The following is a 21129-nucleotide window of genomic DNA, read 5'->3' as shown; positions in this document are numbered from 1 at the left end:
TTTATATTTTAATTATTAGGTTCCAGACTTGTTCCTCGACCGATATCAGAAATCAATACCATCCATCAGAACATTATGAATCAACACCTACGACATCAGGGAAATCAACATCCACTGATGCCACTTTCTTGGTATACCAATAATTATAGCTGAGTCAACAACACTACCCCCCAGACAAAGTGGCTGAAAACCCTTTAAAATCGTAGCCGGGAAGTGAACCACACATCGGGTTCTGAGGACACAATTGCATACGGAATTTTACTATCCTCATGGTCTCCCATGACCACCATCTAAGATTTCCACACTATGGAAGGCACATCAAGGTAGAGCTTAATTACACTCTTTTGGTCTCTTCTACCATTTTAAATCAATTTCAAGTTCTTTACACAAGAACTGTTTTGCAAATCAACATGCAATAATCATTTTGGGCCCTAACCCTCATAATTTAATAATGTAATTAATTTTAAAAAAAACCAATAATTTTCAAAAATTATTTTGCAATGCATAAACAATTCAATAACATTGGAGCAACACATGCTCCTGGCTTACATAGACCCACAGTGGTTCACATATAACCACTAACACATCTCAAAAAGTGATTTATGCAAGTTACAATATTTTAGTGAGCATAAACACACAATTTCACAATTTATGTTCACAATGCATGCACATTTAGCCAAACACATGCACATGCCATATAACGACCCCAACTCATACCCCTTAAAAATGCATTTTTTTTAAACCATTACGAAAGTCTTCCCAGAAACCCGGGGCCTTTACAGTTTCACTCCCAATTGAATAAAACAACCAACCACAATAGAGCTTACACTTATCATCCCAACCCATAGCAACTCATTATCTATTAATCATGAAAGAAAGAGTATCTAACAATAATTGCAAATGACATATCAGAGTTATTTTGATGACATAAAAGTAAATAACGAAAAAGACTGAGCCACACCGTCCCTCTGTGATCTGTCCAGCAAAAGTGTGACACCTGTAGCTCTTTCAGGAGCTAGTCGTTTCACTGATCTTTTGTGGCTACGAAAAATCACAAATAGAAGGTATAAAAAATCCAAAGAATTCTGCATACGAATCTCTCTAATGAAATAAATGAGCATAAAGAACACATATAAGATTTCATGTAATAATTCAGAGGAATATAATTATGACAATTACATAATTCAATTTAGCATTCATGCAACATGAATCATTTATTAAGCATAAAAAAATATTAATCGACAACATTAATCACAATTTAAGTAGGCAAGACATTTCACATACCTTAGAAATTAATCATTATGCATCCACAAACATGTAATAATTAAGGAAACAGGTAAAATACACATGATTTAATGCCTATCAGGAATATGCATGATTTATGTGCAATGCATGAACACTTTATTATCTTTCCTTAAGGTTTTTCTTTCCATATGCATGCCCTATTAAATGCACACAATTTAAGTTTCTTTTTTTAATTACCGTTGCCCGCGGATACACCAAATGGGTAAAATTTTCTGAGGTCAAGTAGGGTTCCTAAGGTAACTTAGCACACAAACTGTTATTGGGTTCTAAACTTAGCTCTCGACCGAATCACCTTCGCAACATTAGACCTCCACATCTAATGTCGGGACATCAGGGACCTTCCACGCCCACAAGTGTCACTTTCTTGGTAAACCAAAACAACAACTGTGTCGAACACACCATCCTCAGGTAAAGTGACAGACTCTCTCTAAAACTGTGGTAAGGAGAAAGAACCTCAATATCAGGTTCAGAGATAAATATTAGTGCACACATAGTCTTTTTTTTTGTATCCTCGTGGTTCCCCAAAACCGAATCTCTAAGACCCCCATTTTTTCGATGGGAGGTCATAGAGCGTATATTACACTGTTCTTATTCATTATCTTTTTATTAAGAGCCAATTATTGAGTTTTGCAATTCAACATGCAAAAACAAAGGCAAAAGCTTGCATTTACCCCTTCGAGAACCATCAAGGGACTCTCGCTCATGGAAACACATAGAACAATGCAATATAGTGCAATAAAAATAAATGTGATTTTTGCGATGCATGTAAAATACATAAAGGAAGAGCAAACCAAAGCTCGAGGCCCACTAGGCCCATGATGGTTCATTTCGAACATCGATGCATCATATGCAAAAACCATAATAATATGCAATTTTTGCAATGATACCAACATGATTCCAAATGCACATTCATTCATACCAATTTAACAATGTGCATGAGCTACCACAATCATATGCATGTGTTCACCATCCATGTGAAATTGTTTTCATATAATCACTTAACACGCATGCATTTATTCATGATTCATAAGTACATGAGAACATTTATGCAGGATTGTACATGCTAAACACATATCAATTTCATGTATGCACATGCACTTGAAACCAATCCATAAATGCACGATAATTAAACATGTCTCATAAATATAAGCATATGAAACTTTTCATTCTTAACATGTGTTAACATCCACACACATGAACATAACCCGGATCTAGAAATTGAATTTCAGGGCTGCACACATTCATATCATGTATGCACCTGTACCAAAACAAACTTTTCAATAACATGTTAACAGACATGCATTCACATCCAACCTGCTAAATTCAAACTAAAGCATAAGAACTCCATTCATCAGATTAAGTCCACCATACTTAGCAAAAATTCTGGAAAATAATTACATGACTAGGCAAGCCTCCATTAAAGAAACATATAGTAAATATTTCTAGGATTATGCGTACATGTAGTTACAAATTAGGGGCTCAAATATGCAGGTTTAAACATATGTTCATATTCACATATGACTGTCAACCAATCAAGCTATATGTGCATGATAAAAAATGTAACGTGAACCTTAAACCTATTTTTACATACCTATTCAACAATGCCTATTCATCCAATGTTTTCAATAAGCATGCTATTACATATATGTTTTTTGAAAAATATATGCATATAACACTATTTTCACGCCTATATGCATGCATATACACAGCCCATATTAAAACCCACCATTGGAAATCGATATTTAGCATAGGGGTCCCTCATAGGACCACTCATTTCATGAATAAAAATTCTGTTATACATGGACATAATTTTTACTTCATGATTTTTTTTTTAAATACGCAAAAATTCAGCCATGGAGGATGATCCATGGATCATCCTCCATGCGTTCAAAGGAAAACATGCACATACATGTTTTTCCCATAGATTCCATCCAAGATATTACATGAAATCGAACTGTCGTTCGATTTCTCACTTATTTTTAAAAGAGGAGACTCGTACCTCAAAATCGATGTGGGGGCGAGCGTGCTCTGTTGCGCCAGCTGCGAAAAAGGTAATCAATTAACCATTTGAAAGAAAACTGGAGGGGCGGGCGAGCCGGACCCAACCTGGCATTCATTAAGGGAGGCAGAGGCATGAAATGACGGAGGCAGGGAGCCCAGCTCCCTGTCTGTTTGAACAGCAACAGGGGCCACCAAACAAACTATAACTGATTTAATGAGCCCCTCGCAGATACACAGTCTGGATTAGTTCATACTATCACATGCATGGCTTAAGCAAACGACTACTGGCAGGATCAACCAGGCAGCATCCCTTGCAAACGTCGCAGTACTGGCCCAAAGGCCAAGCCACTGCGAAGCGTCATTTGCCGATACAGACATTGAAAATGTCAGTGCAGGTAGGAGAGCTGCTATGATTCCCTACCTGAGCCAACACCTACCGAACATTCGAAAACCTACATAGCGGCAAGGGGACCAATAACAACAACACACTAAATGCTGCAGTGTGGCCTGACAAACCGCATGTCCAAGCCTTCCGGCAATAGGCACAAAGAGCCCTCCAGCAATGAGTAGGGACACGATTATGCTGCGGCAAAGGGGAAAGCAAACACAAAGACCCAAAAAGCACCAACTGTGTACACAGACATGTGCACGATGGACATGCAGAGAAGCTAAGTACTCTGGCACCTCGTGGCAACATAGTACAACACACAACCACGACGACGCTGGACATCGAAGCCAACACCACCTATGCGCCCATGCATGCATAGCATGCCTGAAGCTCCACCCACTAGCCGGTACAATGGCCGAACTAGTGAGTAAGCAAGGCAGGGGCAATAGACATTCTGAAAGCGAGAGAGGGGGAGCAGGTAGGGCCTTGCCCTCCCTTGCCGAGACAGGGAGACAGGGAGGGAGCTCAACCCCTCCCTGAAGAAAAAGAAAGAACAGGTGGGATCAGAGGATCTTCCCTCCCCCACCTGCTGAAAGCACCAAGGCGGCAGGGGCGTCTCCCCCTGCCGACTTGTCAAAAAAACTGGCAGAGGCTTTTAGCCCTTGCTGGACGACCATGGCTGCCGAAAAGAAAGATAGGCAGGGGCCGATCAACAGGAAAGAAACGGAAACAGAAGGAGAAGAAGACACAAGAAAGGAGTTACATGCGAAGACGACCAGTGGCAGGCTGTCGATGCCGGGGCCATGGTGGCCGGATGTGCGAGACGAAGGGGCGACGCAGGGTGTCAAGCGATCGTCCGAGATCTTAGCAGAGGGGAACGAGGCGAAGTCGACAGGGGTGTTTGCCAGTCACAGGGAGGAAGAGGGCGACAAGGGTTGGTGATGCCGACGGTGGTTCTGGTGAGGGTTACCGCGGGTGAAGGTTGCCAGCATGATTGCCGACGACTTTGGTCACCGGTGGCCACAGAGGAAGGGGAGGAGGCGGAGACGGGAGGCAGAGAGGAGGAGAGCGCATGGGTGAGGGAGCAAGGAGGGCGCAGGTTGAGAGCCCTCCTTCCCCGCTGCACGATTTTAAAGGGCACGGAGGGGGGAGATTCGGGAAACCCCAAAGGGGTTTCCTTTTGCCTCGCAGAGGGGGAAACGAAGAGCAGCGCGGGGGAGGAAGAGAGTTTTAAAAACCTACCCCCCTGCATCGAGTGTTATAACCCTAAAGGGGTTATCGAGTCCGTGTCGGGTTCGAGTCCGAATTTTTTTTTTAACTGTTTCGTTACACGGGGCGCGGACCGGATCCGAGACCCGGGATCCAACCGAGTGTTGGATCTGCACTTCACTGGCAATGTGGATCCACAGGTTGGATCCAAATGGATCCAAGTGTGGATCTCTGTACTAAACTCTTTTTTTTTTTTTAAAACGTAAGTTTTACATCCTACCCCCCTTAAAAGAATTTCGCCCGTGAAATTTCCTTGAATGACTCTCCATATAGATCGAAGTCTGAGTTAATCGATATTGACAAAGATGCACATGTGTGTGTGATCCCAAACATGTATGCTTTTAAAGTGATCAAGACAACTTATAATGAGTTCCTAAGAAAGGTTTCAGTTGAACAAAATATATGCGTGATTTTCTTAATAAACTTTTTTTCTTGAATGGGATATTTGTATTTTATCATAATCAGGTTATCGTTTGTTGTCCTTGCTATTTCTAACAGACTCTTTGTCCAAAATAACCTTAACTTATTCTCATATCTCAAGGCCTTGTGCGGCCAGCTGTCATGACTTCGCTTAAGGTGTCTTTCACAGAATGACCTTGTCTTTCCTCAAAAGACCCAAGCATAACATCATATCAAGATCTAAGATAATAAAGATCTGATTCTCTAATCGTTCTACAACAGAAAGCGAAATCTATAAATTCATAACTAGCTATCTCAATAAACCTTATTAAAGTCGAAATTAAGGCTTTGTATTTAATTTAAAGCTTGAAAAACATTGGGCTTGGATTTGGATCCGGATCAAAGATCCAAACCCATACCCAAAACGAAAATGGATCAAGATCTGGATCAAATCCAGATTTAAGTAGGACTTAAATATGACCCAAATCCATATTAGTTTGGATCGTAGGCCTTGGATCCAATCCGATCCAACTCCAGATCCATTTCGATAAATTGCTCAGTTTTCAAAAAAATGCGATTTTCGGGCAAATCGAGACTCGAATTCAGAAAATAAAAATATCGTTGCTCTCAAAATTCTGAGATACATCCAACGATATATTACACAAATACCAAATTCCGAATTTCGCTCGAAAATAACCCGAATTTTGCTTGAATTTAAAGGTAAAAAATAAAACTCTTTATCTCGCTTTGATTGGCTCGTTACGACCTTGTCGATGGAACCTGGGCCAAGCCCAGACTCGAAGACATTGGTCTAAAAATCGAGCCTTAAACGATTTTTCTCCCAGACTTAGCCAAATTTTTGAAAATTTCATGAAATGACTAAGTGCGAAAATACGCGATGTTACATCCCTACCCCCTTAGGATTGACCCTAGACAAATTACTTTCATACAATCACACTAAGACTTTTAAATTCACACCAAATGAAAATTAAAACTGTTAAAAGTAATATTCATATGTCTTGAGGTGGTCATACGTAATTAAGCATAATTACGTATGCCTACTTGTAATTGTGTTACACCTAATCACCTCTTTAAATAAGTGATTAGGGTTAATGAATCGATGAGCTCTCTCTCTCTCTCTCTCTCTCTCTCGTCTCTTTGAAATCGAACCTAGGGCTGAAAGAAAACAACATGGTATCAGAGTGGGTCTCCCTTCTGGGATGACGCTGCTGCCGCTGAACGTGAAGAAGGACTGGATGCCGTAGATGGGGCGACACTGTTGATAAAAAAAAAACAAAAACAAAAACTGTGCTGCCGTGATCGTGTTTTTTTTTGCTGGTGAGGAGGTCACTTACCGATCGTGATCGTGTGCTGGTGTTGATCGTGGAGAAGCTGCTGAAATTGTGATCATTTTTTTTTTTGCTGGTGTGGAGGTCACTTACCGATCGTGATCGTGGAGAAGCTGCTGAAATCGTGAACTGATTGTGGCTTGAAGACGCTGCAACTGCTGATTGTAGATTGCGTCTGAAGACATCGACTGGATCAAAAAAATTTATAGATCAAGGTTAGATCTGATTGATATCATCTTGGGTTTAGAACTATTTTTAATGGATGCAGTTGAACTATTGCAGTCGGCGATCAGATTTAAAAATAAGGATCAATCACTGTTGAATGTCTGGGAACAGATCTTTGCTTTGGAAGATTAAATGGTAGTTGTTTTCAATCTCAAAGTTGATAGTCGTTGTTTAACCTTTGGTTGTTGTGGTAGTGATCTGATCACTATTCTGATCTGAAACAAAGTATGCAGGAGATTATTGTTTCACATAAATAGTTTGTTGGCTAATTTTTTTTTGGTTGCCCCGGGTGAAAGAAATTTTACATGGCTGAGTCACGTGCTTTAGATAATCATCAAAAGGGAGAGGCCATTGGTGAATATAAGGCCTTTGCAAATCCATTTTCATATGGATGTTCAGTTAAGCTAGATGATTCGAATTATGCGAGGTGGTCTCGCACCTTCATAATGTCTGTTTCCGGTCATCGAAAAAAGCACGTCTTGTTGGAATTGGAGCCCACTGAAAGAATAGGAAAATATGCCAAAGACAATGACATCGTGATGACATGGATAATGAACAGTGTACAACCACATATAGCTGATGGACTGATTTATTACACCTCAGCTAAACAAATGTGGGACAATCTCCGTGATACATATTCTCATGAAACTAATGTGAGTCGTATTCTACAAGTTGAGCAGGAGATTTATCAGTTGCAACAAGGAGATCAGACTTTAGCGCAATACTATGCCTCAGTTAAATCTGCTTTTGAGAGGCTAAATGCATACAAACCCTTATGCTGCACCAAACAGAAGATCCATCAGGAGCAGACTATGGTTGCTCGTTTTCTTACAGGGTTGTCATCGGAATTCTCGTTTGCCAAAGTCCAAATGCTAACGAGTTCTGATGTTCCTACTCTTGCAGAGTTTTATAATCGTCTGAGTAGGCTTGCCATCACTCTTCCTTAAACTCATTCTGAATCACAGGCATCTGCCCTAGCAATCACCTCAAGTCATGGAAGAGGTACTTTCTTGAGTTTTCGAGGAAGGGGTCGAGGTTGTAGTACTGGAGGTAGAGGAAGACCCCAATGCCCTTCATTTCCTCAGAACTTACTATATGTTAGTCGTATTGCTAAGGAGAATAATTATAGGGTGATATTTGATCCTGTGTGTTGCATTTTTCAGAACTTGCTGACGGGAAAGCAGATTGGTGGAGGCCATGAGGAGGGTGGTGTCTATTATCTACATCAGCCGGTTGGATCCATGAATTCTGTGTCTGAGCCATCTTCCAGTACCTATCCGTGTCATCTCCGTCTTGGTCATGTTCCTTTGCCAAAGCTTCGTAGACTTATTCCTCAGATTTCTCCATCTGATTCATTCCAGTGTGACGCCTGTCAATTGGGCAAACATCACATAAGCTTCTTTCCTTCTCATCAGAGTCCATCGAGTCAAACAGTGTTTGAGATTTTGCATGTTGATGTATGGGGACCTAGTAGAGTACCTGGTCGGTCTCAGTGTCGTTATTACTTAGTTATTGTTGATGATTTTTCCAGATTGTCATGGGTTTTCTTAATAAAAGAAAGGTTTGAGGTTGCTTCCATTCTTATATCTTTAATTATTGAAATAAAAACTCAGTTTCAGTCTCTCGTCAAGATTATCTGCACAGATAATGCTCTTGAGTTCAAATCCAATGAATTGTTACAATTTTATCGAAGCCGTGGCATTCGTCCTCAAACTACTTGTGCCCATACATCTCAGCAAAATGGCGTTGCTGAAAGAAAACATAGGCATCTTCTAGATGTAGCTCACACCCTTATGTTGCAATCAAATATGCCATCCTCATACTGGGGGGACGATGTTCTCACCGCTTGTTATCTAATCGTATGCCATCTTCATCTTTGGAAGAACAAATTCCCTTGCACATTCTCTATCCTAATGCTCCTTTGTTCCCGATTTCTCCCAAAGTATTTGGATGTGTTTCCTTTGTTCATAAACTTGGACCTAACCATGATAAATTGTCTGCCCAAGCTATCAAGTGTGTATTTCTTGGATATCCGAAAAATCAAAAAGGCTACCGGTGCTATGATCCCATCTCCCGGCAAGAGTATGTTAGTGCAGAATCTGCAGATGTATCTTTCTTTGAATCTGTTCCTTATTTTTCTACCACTGCATCCAGACTGCATGTTGAACAGGGTGATACCCTGCCTCTTCCCATTCCTCCTTTTCCTTTGGAGTCATTTTCTAAGTCTATCTCTCATTCTCAGTCTCCCACATTTGCTCGGTACCAGGGTCCTCCTCTGGTGTACACTCGCAGATCACCACCTGAATCAACACCTACACTATCGCCTTCTTTAGAAGTGAGTTCTTTTGAAAATATTACGATGTCTAATGTTGATGATGACATACCTATTGCTCTCAGAAAAGGAAAAAGGCAATGCACATTACATCCTATCTCCAAGTTTCTTACTGAGGCACGATTTGGGGTTCACTTGAGGAATTTTATCTCTTCTTTATCTGCCACTTCTGTCCCACTTAATCATCAACAAGCATTATTACATCCTAAGTGGAAGCAAGCAATGCAGGTCGAGATGGATGCCTTGCTCTCATGTGACATATGGGATTTGGTTGTTCCTCCCACTGATGCAGATATCGTTGGATGTAAGTGGGTCTACACCATTAAGTACAACTCGGATGACTCAATTAAAAGGTACAAGGCCTGGTTGGTCGCTAAAGGGTATACTCAAACATATGGAGTTGACTTTTTTGAGACCTTTTCTCCAGTAGCACGTCTTGGGACTATTCGGTTGGTCATATGTGTAGCTGTCCATTATGGATGGAGTTTATGTCAGTTAGATGTGAAAAACGCCTTCTTATATGGAGATCCATCTGAGGCAGTGTACATGCAGCAACCTCCCGGGTTTGAGGTTCAGGGGGAGTGTAACAAGGTGTGCAAACTAAAGAAAGCTATATACGGTCTTAAACAAAGTCCACGTGCATGGTTTCAGAAGTTATTTGAAATTATGTTTGTATTTGGCTTCAACAGGTCATCTTCAGATCACTCCTTATTTATCAAGAAAACCTCCGCTGGTATTGTGGTTATGGTTGTATATGTAGATGATATTATTCTTACAGGGAGTAGTGCAAAGGATATCTGAGACACAAAGATTCATCTTTAGAAGCATTTTGTCACAAAAGATCTCGGTTCTCTTAGATATTTCTTGGGCATAGAAGTGGTCAGAATCAGTGAGGGGTTAGTCCTATCACAAAGAAAGTATGTACTTGATCTACTGCAGGAAACATGGATGTTAGGCGCCAAACCAGCGAATATACCAATGGATCCTAAACTGCATATGTATGATAAAGAAGCAGAACCTATTGACAGTGGAAGTTTTAGATCCCTGGTTGGCAAACTTTTATATGTCACTGTAACACGACCAGATATCTCCTTAGCAGTAAGTAAGATAAGCCAATTCATGGACAAACCTACTCTAGTGCATTGGCAGGCAGCTATGATGATTCTCAGGTATTTGAAATCCTCTCCTGGAAAGGGATTGCTATATGAACAAGGCTCCAACCTTGATATAATTGCATACTCAGATGCAGAATATCCAGGGGCCATCGATGATAGAAAGTCCATCACAGGGTTCTGCGTGTTTGTTGGAGGAAACTTAATTACTTGGAGAAGTAAGAAACAAACTGTGGTAGCTCGTTCCAGTGCTGAATCAGAATATAGAGCTATGGCTCAAACTGCTGTTGAAATGATATAGGTTAGGTCCATTCTAAAAGATCTACAAGTGTTGATTCCATCCCCAATGTTGATGATGTGTGATAATCGAGCAACTACCCATATAGCTAACAATCATGTTTTTCATTAGAGAACGAAACACATTGAAGTTGTAACGACCCAAAATTATACCATTTGAAAATGCAGAATATTTTTTTTTTCAATGCGGAAACCTTCTCAGAGATTCGGGGTCCTCACAGTTCCAATTTTCATTGGATACCCCAAACACCACAAACGAAGTTGCAACCATCATCCATAAGAACCAAACCAATTTCTTTATTTATGAGTAAGAGTAAATTTCAGAGACAATGTTTTATTCAACTAAAAGTAAAGTAACAACTGAAAAAAAACAAGAAGAACTAAGACAAAAGAAAGAGCCACTATGTCCCCTCCTGAAGCTGACAAGCCCAAGTATGACTCTCATCCATCCCCAGTAGCTAGTCCAACTTCACTGTTCACCATATCCTGTGAAAAACCAACAAAGTAGGGTGTCAGAACCGAAATTCTGAACACAACTACTTTTAAAAAACCCAGGTGAGACAAAGAACATGGATAAGATTTCATGCAATGATTTGAGTGAGTGCAGATATAAAATTTGCAGCATTCAAATATCCATACCTACCAACAATTACATATGCTCACCAGTCAAGAACAGTAAAGCAGTACCATATATCAAGAACTAAATAACCAAACCTTGCAGCATGATTTCAAGAAGTAAATCATATGCTGCCACCAAATCATGTCATGATATAGAGAATGATTCAAACATGCATGATCTAATGCATAACAGGAAAATGCAAGATTATGTGCAATGCATGGTTTCTTTTGTTATCTTTCATTTAAGTTCCATCTTTTCATATGCATGCCCTATTAAATACACGCATCTTTAAGTTCTTTTTTTTAGTTACCGTTGCTCGCGGATACCCCAAACAGGTACAATCTCCGAGGTCAAGTAGGTTCCCAGAGTAACTTAACACACAATTTGTATTTTATTACTGGGTTTCAACTTAGCCCTCGACCGAATCACCTTCGGAATATTAGACCTCCACATCTAATGTCGGGGACACCCCACGCCCACATGTGCCATTTTCTTGGTACCATAAACAACAACTATGTCAAACACACCACTCCCGAGTAAAGTGGCTGACTCTCCCTAAAACCGTGGTCAGGAGAAAGAACCTCAATATCGGATTCAGGGGACCAGATTACAGCACACAAAGTTTTTGTATCCTCACAGTCTCATCAAGACCGGATCTCTAAGATTCTCATACTTCAGATGAGATATCCCAGAATGTATATTACACTGTTCTTATTATATTTTTATTAAAGTTAATTCTTTAAGTTTGCAACACCATATGCAAAAGTAAAGTAAAAACCCGCATCCTCCCTTGCGGGAACCCATTCGGGACTCCTGCCCATATAAACCACTAGAACAATGTAATAATGTGCCAAACCATCTTTTGTGGTTCAATTGATGCAGTTAAAAACATATGTGAAAGGAAACCAATTCCACGGCTCTCCAGGCCGATGATGGTTCATTTAGACCATCGATGCACCACATAATAAAACCAAATTAGTGTTTCATTCATAACACTAGGCCAAAGTGCCAAAAGCATGTGCACTCATGCAATCATAAACCCAAACCTATCCATGTCATTACTCATTCATATGCATTTTCACTATGTGTGTGTTACCTACATCACATACGGGTATTAACCAATCCATGGTTTCTTTGAGTGTATGAGTGTACATGTACCATTTCACATATTAATCAAGCGTACATGTTCAAGAAGAATTACTAATAATTGAATCATGCTCACACTCATGAGTACCATAATCATAACAATAACAGTTACATAACCTTCTTAGAAATAACATTTCAACCTATTCTTGACACATAGATAGGTGTGTGTAGGTTTCAAGGTTTTCCTTTATTAATATCAGAATTTAAATCATACACAATATTTATAAATTCTGGAACATATTTTCATTAAACTTGATTCATATCAGTCAATTGAAATCATACACATCCATGGCAACCAATATACCAGCCTTTAAATCACTCATAGAATTCTGAACAAAAATATAATGTTCAGCTAGAGACAACAAGGCAAGTCACAATATATATTAAATTCAGTTTTATGTGTCCATTCAGTTCATTCGGTCCATTCAATTTATTCAGTCCATTCAGTCCAGCCGACTGAGCCAGTCAACCAGCCCAGCCAACTGGATCAGCTGGAGTTGGCTGTCCAGCAAGCACCATCGATTATGCTAATAAACAACCTAAAGCAAAACATTAGGTAACACATGCAAGATCCTGTCGGACCTTAATAATTCATGTACCTAGCCGAAGTGTATCACACTATTCATGTTTTAACTGTTTAGGATTGAGTATATCCATTTATGAAAATAGGAAATCAGATTTACATCATTCAGCTGACTACGAAAATGTATGAAAATCAGCCCTGACAACAGTAACCAAGACATATATATATATATATATACATAGTCAGTTGGAACACATACTGACTTTAGGTCTAATTCAAAACATGGTATGGGGATGCATCATCAACACATCTATTCCTGTTTCGGTATACACAACAGTGTTTCATTTTGAGGATAGCAAAACTTCAAAATTTAAAAGAAATCAATTAACAAGAAATTGCCTATATGCAGATCATCACGCAGTCCCTTTTTCTCCCCTTTTAAATTACAGGCATAGACACTATGTTCCGAAATAACGGTGTGTGCTTAAACAAGCAGTAACAAGAAAAACAGGTAATAAATCAACCCCGAAATAATCGAGTAGCAACATGTCTGTAAATAGATATCAACGACCCAAAGATTTAAAGATTTACATAGATGGGGTTCTATAAACCCTACTGTGGACATCTTACATGAGATAGACTTAAACGATTCAGCTAACAGAAATTCCACCATTTAAGTTATATTCTGCCAACCTACTACCAACTAGGGTTATAAAAATCATCCACGAACCTCCAACTTCAGATTTCACCTTTCTTTTTCTCATCCTATGCATATTCACGATAAAGAAACCAAATGGATCCAACAGTGAATCCTTGAGTTATATACATATATTTCCTATGTTTATTATTTTATATATATAATATTATTACTATTATTTATTTATTTATTATTTTCTTTTCTCATAGGTTTACATGATACTATACGTATGTACCCTTTTATGGATCCTGGATCCGAAATACGGATCCCAGGCCCATTTTGCATATTTCGCATTATTTTATTTTATAAACAAAAGTAATTAGCAAAAAATTACGGTTATTACAGGCGGTGAGGCTGTGCCTAGGTCGCCTAGGCACTGCCTTTGACAACTAAGGTGACTGGTTTAAAATAGAAGCAATAATATGATCAAGTTGAAAAAAAAAGATGGAAAGGAAAAAAGATCATGGTTGTGGAGAGAAGGTATTTATGGGTATAGCATGCTGTTGATGTGAATTGTGAAGTATGATATGAAGATAGAAGGTATCAATCTCAATTGTCTCCTTCCTATACTATCTAAAACTAGTTTAAACTTGCTAAATCTGAAAATAGATTCATATACCTATGATATTTAGCCAGAGATAGGATATGACCAGAGATGAGATTAGGGGTCTATAATCTGATTGTCCTATTCAGATTTAGAAGTTTCTCATAAGTTTATACATGTATTAACAGGAAATGCAGATATCTACTAGTTTAGAGCAGAAAACATGTATATGAATGTGATTAGTAGGGTTGCAAATGGGTCGGATTCAGGAAGAAGAATTTGCAAAATTTGGCTGTCCTGGATTCGAACCGACCTGACTCTCCAATGTATTTTGGGATCCAAAACCCGCCCCGTATGCATCCCTAATGATTAGTGGAAAATATTAATAGGTCTGTAGTAATTTCTGATGAAAAGCAGGGTTACTTATGTATCGAGGTTTGATATCAATCAATATAATTATTGACGATCTTGTTCGCATAAAGTGCAAAATGGATGGCACAAATATAATGGAATTGAAATTCTCGAAAATGCTTGGAGGCATGCCTCAAGGGCACTTTCTTTAAAGAAACAGTTGCCCCTCCAATAATGGATCCTGGGTGCAACAGAGAGATCCGCAACTTTGCTTACATGATACAATGAAGCCTGCTCCTACTTGTGCTTTGGTGGTCTCCTTTCGAACTAAAGAGACTGCCCACCATGACACAGCACATCCTTGAGCAGCTTCTTGGGTGAAAAGTACACAGAAGAAAAAGACGGTTGAAAAAAGAGAGTGGAAGGAGAAGAGTTGCAGAACACTTGAGAAAAGAACCTCATGGCCATGGTCGATGAGGATTTATACGGGTCATGGTCAAACAACTAGTCCAAAATGGACTTGAATGCCCAGATTTATTCAGGATGTGAAACTGAAGTTAACAGATTTCTACATGAAGAGCCTTGGCTATTTACTTGTGGTTATTATACTCCAAGGTGATTTTGAAATAGTCTTATTCTTTACCAGTACATTTTTTTTTGAGAAAAGTTCTGTTGAAAGTGTTCTCTGTTGCAAAATAAATACAGTTTCTGGGTCCTTTTCTTTACATGTATGTCAAAGAGAAGCTGCTTTGGACAAGTTTATATTTGTGCTCTTGAGTCTTGACACTGCATAATTTAGCTATACCATTTGCATGATTATGCATACTGAAATTTGTCTTCAGTTTTTATGTTCAGTCATATTTGCTCATGGTTATTTCATCATATTTATCTCGCGTTCATGGAGCATGAGTAGAGCTTATGTGTGAAATTATTTGGTTAACCAGGAAGTACATGTCATGTGCCTGAATTGAAGAAAGAAGAGATAGAGCAGCTAATTATTCAGCTTTTATTAGACCGCATCTTGGTGAGACATGAACTTCAGGAAAAGTTTATTTTGATTGTTGCATGTTTTGTTGGCAATTATATACTTAATATGCTTTGCATGATCAGCTAGTGTCATCAAAATTAAATTATTCCCAGATTGTTGAACTGCCAGTCTCATCCATCTGGTCAAAATCACCGTCCCCCAATCTGGCTGGTGTGTAAGTGATACAAAATGAGAAGAGTAATCTTGGAAGAAACGGTCGTCTGTCATGATGTTACATAATTGTATGGATTTTGGAGAACTACCAGAATGCTCCCATCTGTTAAGGTATACACGTATAATGTAAACATATATATGTTTATATGTGTTTACATATGTATGTCCATACATATATTGTTCAGGGGCATTTTAGTCTTTTCACATGTATATTAAAAATAAATGTATTTTTGTTTTTATTCTTTTTATTTTTATTATTTAATTTTTTATTTCTTCCCAGCCTTGAAGGGCTTTTGGGGAAATGGGTAGAGTTGTTGGACCCTACCCAATGGCTAGAATTCTAGCCGTTGGGTAGGTCCCAACGGCTCCCTAGAGCCTCTCTTCTTGTATATAAAGGGGTGGGACCCCTCTCTCTTGTATGTATTCTCTAAGGGATTATTCTCCAATAATATCCATTATTTTTATGAGTGTTCTCAGCCCTTAGTGGTTCATTCTTGTGTTTTCGTGTATTGACTCTTAAGGGGTCATATTCTCTAAGTGTTCTCTTGCCCATAAGTGGCACATCAAGGCATATACTTAAGTTCGTGACATGGTATCACTCTTGTGTTATTCAACTATTTCTCAAGAGTATTTTGAGGTAGCGTGAAGATCAGGCCTTGCCTCAAGAAGCGTGCCTACTAACTTGATCTTCTTATGAATGCATAGAGACATTGGTGCTTTAAAAAGAGTTGAAAGTTTGCTCAAGTATTTATTTTGCTTTCTCTTTCTTCTCTCTTTCTTTGTATTCTTTGGTTCTATGGCTGAAAAAGAAGTGGTGACGGTAGTTCCAATAAAATTTAATGGAAAAACTATAATTTATGGGCTACCACCATCAAAAGAATCTTTATTGGTAAAGGATTGTGGGAGTATGTTGGTGGTTCCGCAATAAAACCACAAACTCACTCTCACAAAATCCATTAAAGAAAAGGATGAAACCATTAAAGAGGAGGTTCTTAAAGGAGAAGAAAGGGAAAAAACACTTATTGATTATAAGAAAGCTTTGAAGGAATGGAAAATTGTGTATGTCAAGGTACTTTTCTTATTTATGGAAAGTATGAACGAAGATACATGTGAAACTATTTTGGAGTTTGAAAGATCCAATGAAGCATGACTCTTCATTAAACAAACTTATACTCAATGCTACATTGTATTTCGATAGGAGCTTCAAGATAAGATACACAATTATAAACAAGGTGACAAAAGTATTAGAGAGTACTTTGGCTCTTTAAAGAAGTTGTGGAATCAAATGGCTAAGTTAAAACTTGTTTGGGAAACTCCCAATGATGCTCAAACTAGAAAAAAGCAAATAAATAATGAGCAATTCTTTCAATTTATGAGAGGGTTGCGACTCAAGTTTGAACAAATGAGAAACAACATTATACATAGAAGACAAAATGAGCTTCCTCTTATTCAAGAGGCTTTAGCTCAAGTTTGCATGGAAGAGACTAGATTAAGGTCTTAAAATTAAGCAAAAGCTAAGGACAATGTATTGGCCGTTTCAAAACCAGGTGCCAACATTCATACATACAAACCCCCATACTTTTATAAGAACAATAACTATGGAAAAAATCGTGTGTATGAAGGAAAAGAAGATGAAAGGAAAATAGGAGGTATTTTTTGCCATAATTGTGGGGAATTGGGACATATTAAACCATTTTGTTCGATTTCAACAACAAAGATAAAAAGAAGGTTGCTTTGGTTGGTACTTCACAAGTTGACCAAGATTCTTCAAGTAAATCAATTTTGAACATGTATCTTTCTCAACTCGTGGAGGCATTGCAACATCTACTCAAAGGACAATCAGTGACCGGTGCCATCGTCTTTTTCTCTTTTCCTCTAGGTATGACTTCTTGGCTTTTAGACTCAGGTGTATCATTTCATATGATATATGATAAGTCTATACTTTTCAATTGTAGAAGTTATACTAGTAAAAGAAATGTTTGCACTCCTGATGAAACCTCTCTTGATATTAATGAAATTGAAAATTTTGAAAAATGTCCTAGTTTTAGTTTTCTTAAATAAGATTTGTTCCAAAACTAAATTTAAATTTACTTTCTGTTTCTCAAATCACTGATCATGGATGTAGAGTCTCCTTCACTTCTAACCAATGCTTAATACAAGATCTCAAGTCTGTGAGGCAGATTAGGGAAGGGCATAGAGAAGGAGACTTGTACTATATGGATCAATTGAAATTTTTTGTCAAGACTTTTTGCCTTGATGTTCACAAATTAGATAAAGTTTTATGGCATCAAAGACTAGGACACCCTAATATGTATAAATTATCCAATTTTCTTCATCTGAGGATCTTTTGTAATGAACAAATCTCTTGTACCGATTGTATTCTTGCAAAAATGAAATCAATTTCATATCAAGAGAGGCTTTCTCTGCTACAAAACCGCTTGAATTAATTCATTCTGATGTTTGGGGTCCTGCACCTATTGCCTCCAAGGGAGGATACACTTATGTTATTTTTGTGGATGATTACTCTCGCTATACTTGGATATATTTTACAACAACAACAACAACAACGCCTTCATCCCAAAACAATTGGGGTCGGCGATGATAACAGGTTTTGCAAAATACTTGGATATATTTTCTCAAACATAAACATGAAGTATTTGAGAATTTTAAAAAATTTCATAAGTTAGTGACAAATCTTTTAAAGTCCAATATATCTATTTTTCGTTATGACTCAAGGGGTGAATACAGGTCTAATGACTTTCTACAATTTCTAAGAGAAAATAGAATACTTCATCAAATGTCATGTGCTAGTACACCACAACAAAATGGTTTGGCCGAAAAATAGCATTGACACATAATAGAGACTACTAGAACTTTTTGTAAAAGTATCTCTAACAAGATACTAAGATCAAGACCTTAATATTCTTGATAACAAACTCGGCACACATGCACGATAAGAACACTTTAGAACACTTGTGCACAAAAGCACAACTCATAAGACCTCACAAATGCGCAACGGCATAAAAAATATTGGAACCACTTTATTGAGCACTTGGGCTTTGACTCAAAGCCATAAGAAATACAAAGGAGTGAAACCTCTATTTATGAGCACATAAAGGAGCCACAAAAGGGGGCTCCCAAGAGAGTCGTTGGGAGCCCCCAACGGTCACATATGTGACCGTTGGAGGCTCCCCAATGACTCTTTGGGGAGCCTCCCTATGTGGCACAAAAACCAAGAAAGAAAAAGAAAAAAGAAAAGAAAGAAAGAAAAAGTAAAAGTAAAAGAAAAAAAGGAATTACAATCATAATTCAAGGGAAATATGCATAAAATAGGAATTTACAGAAATACCCTTTTCGGGTAAAAAGAAACAAAAAAGAAATAAGTAAATATATTCATATATATATATATATGAATATATATACGAGATTACATAATTTAACACTTTTCTCATATCTAAATATGTTCTCAAATATTTTTGGGTTGAAGCAGCTCTCACCTCCGTATATCTTATAAATAGGCTACCTCACCATATGAAAAAATTTATAATGTCTCTCATGATTATCTTAGACTAAGGGTCTTTGGGTGTAGATGTTTTGTTCTTACCATAAGAATGATAAATTATCTCCTAAATCAATTCTATGTATATTCTTAGGTATGGAGAAAGCCAAAAAGGTTTTAGGTGTTGTGATACTAAAAATAACAAATTTTATATTTGTAGAAATGTCACATTTCTAGAACAAGAAAATGGTTTTGACACCGTCTCATCCAAATATGAAAGTGAATACAAGTTTTTAGAAATATCCCCACTAATAAAGACATTAATGAGATAACTTGCAACGAATCTCAAGCTACTGAGCCCCACGATCATCCAAATGTCATTCAATATCAAAGAAGATAAGAGAATAAACAACTAAGTGCTTTTGAAAAATATTTAACCATAGAAGAACAAAAAAACACAAGAATTAGGCACTCAGAGAGACCACATAGAGTTCTAGATAGATTTATGCCATATGAATCTTTCGAACCTCACTATGGAGCTTGTTTAGCAAAAATGTATTCATACTTTGAACCTTCCACATATAATCAACCAAATGACTATCCTGAGTGACCAAATGCAATGAGTGAAGAAATTAGAGCCTTAGAAAATTCTCAAACTCGAGAATTGTTTGATATACCAACCAACAAGAAATCAATATGATATGGATGAGTTTTTAAATTCAAAACTAAAAATGATGAATATCTAGAAAGACATAAAGCTAGGTTAGTCTCTAAAGGATATGCTTACGAATATGGTATTGGCTATGATGAAACATTTGCTCCCGTAGCACATATGACTATTATTAGAATTCTCAAAGCTATAGCCTCTGCTAGGAAATGGCCAATTTATCAAATGGGTATTAAAAATACATTTTTAAATGGTGATTTAAAAGAAAAAGTATATATGGTTCTACCCCCTAGATATAATGTTCCTAAGAGAAAAGTTTACGCCTTAGAAAGGCTTTGTATGGTCTTAAACAAGCTCAAAAAGCTTGGTATGATCGCTTTGGTTCTATTATGCTTAAGCTTGAATATACTTCCTGTTACACTAACACTGCTTTGTTTGTTAAGAATTTCGCTGTAGGTATTATTATTTTATTACTTTATGTTGATGATATGACCATAACTAAAGCAGATAAACATGAAGTATATCAAGTTAAATTTATTCTCAAGCAAAGTTTTGAAATGATTGACCTTGGTTTTCTCAGATTTTTCTTATTGATTGAGGTTGCATATTTCCTTCGAGGGTATCTGTTGTTATAATCCAAATTTGCAACTTAAATTGTTGACAGGTCTGGTACTAATGATGACAAAAGAGTAGATACTCCAGAGGTGATAGATGCAAAGATAAAGATTGATGATGGAGAACCTCTAAATGATCCTACTCAAATATCAGCAGATTTTTGGAGCATTGACATATTTGACCATTACCAGACTCGACATAGCGCATGCAGTTCATACAGCCAGTTAATTTCAGCACTCTCGTACCACTGTGAATATGAGTGTTGTGATGCGTATTATTAGATATTTAAAAAATTCTGCTTCGAAGGGATTATTTTTATCTTCTTTTTCTCTTAATTTAATTGTTTATTCTGATTCTGACTGGAGGGAGACCCAAATGACATATGCTCAACTCCTGGTTTTTGTGTTTTTTTAGGAGATTCTCTAGTTTCATGAAATGTAAAAAGCAACATAAAGCATCTTTCTCCTCCTCAAAAGCTGAATATCAAGCTACGACAACTACTACAACTGAAATTGTTCTCACAGATATGGGAGTATTTGTGACAGAGCTATCCAGACTATGTTGTGATAACAAGAGTGCCATTTGCATTG

General features: G+C 37.8%; 1 protein-coding gene across 1 annotated transcript in view; it reads left to right on the top strand.

Annotated features, from left to right (window-relative positions):
* RECQL2 (RECQ helicase L2) overlaps positions 1 to 21129 on the top strand; it is a 62512-nt gene that overhangs the window by 32542 nt on the left and 8841 nt on the right. Inside the window, exon 17 of the mRNA XM_089992336.1 lies at positions 15502 to 15581. Within this exon, the coding sequence (XP_089848462.1) occupies positions 15502 to 15581 (80 nt within the window). The remainder of the gene's footprint in view (positions 1 to 15501; positions 15582 to 21129) is intronic.

The sequence above is a fragment of the Nuphar pumila genome, chromosome 16, assembly GCF_984573655.1.
Source record: "Nuphar pumila chromosome 16, dmNupPumi1.hap1.1, whole genome shotgun sequence".
NCBI classification, from domain to species: domain Eukaryota; kingdom Viridiplantae; phylum Streptophyta; class Magnoliopsida; order Nymphaeales; family Nymphaeaceae; genus Nuphar; species Nuphar pumila.
The sequence above is the reverse complement of the archived record's forward strand: the minus strand, read 5'-3'. Positions and strand labels throughout refer to the sequence as shown.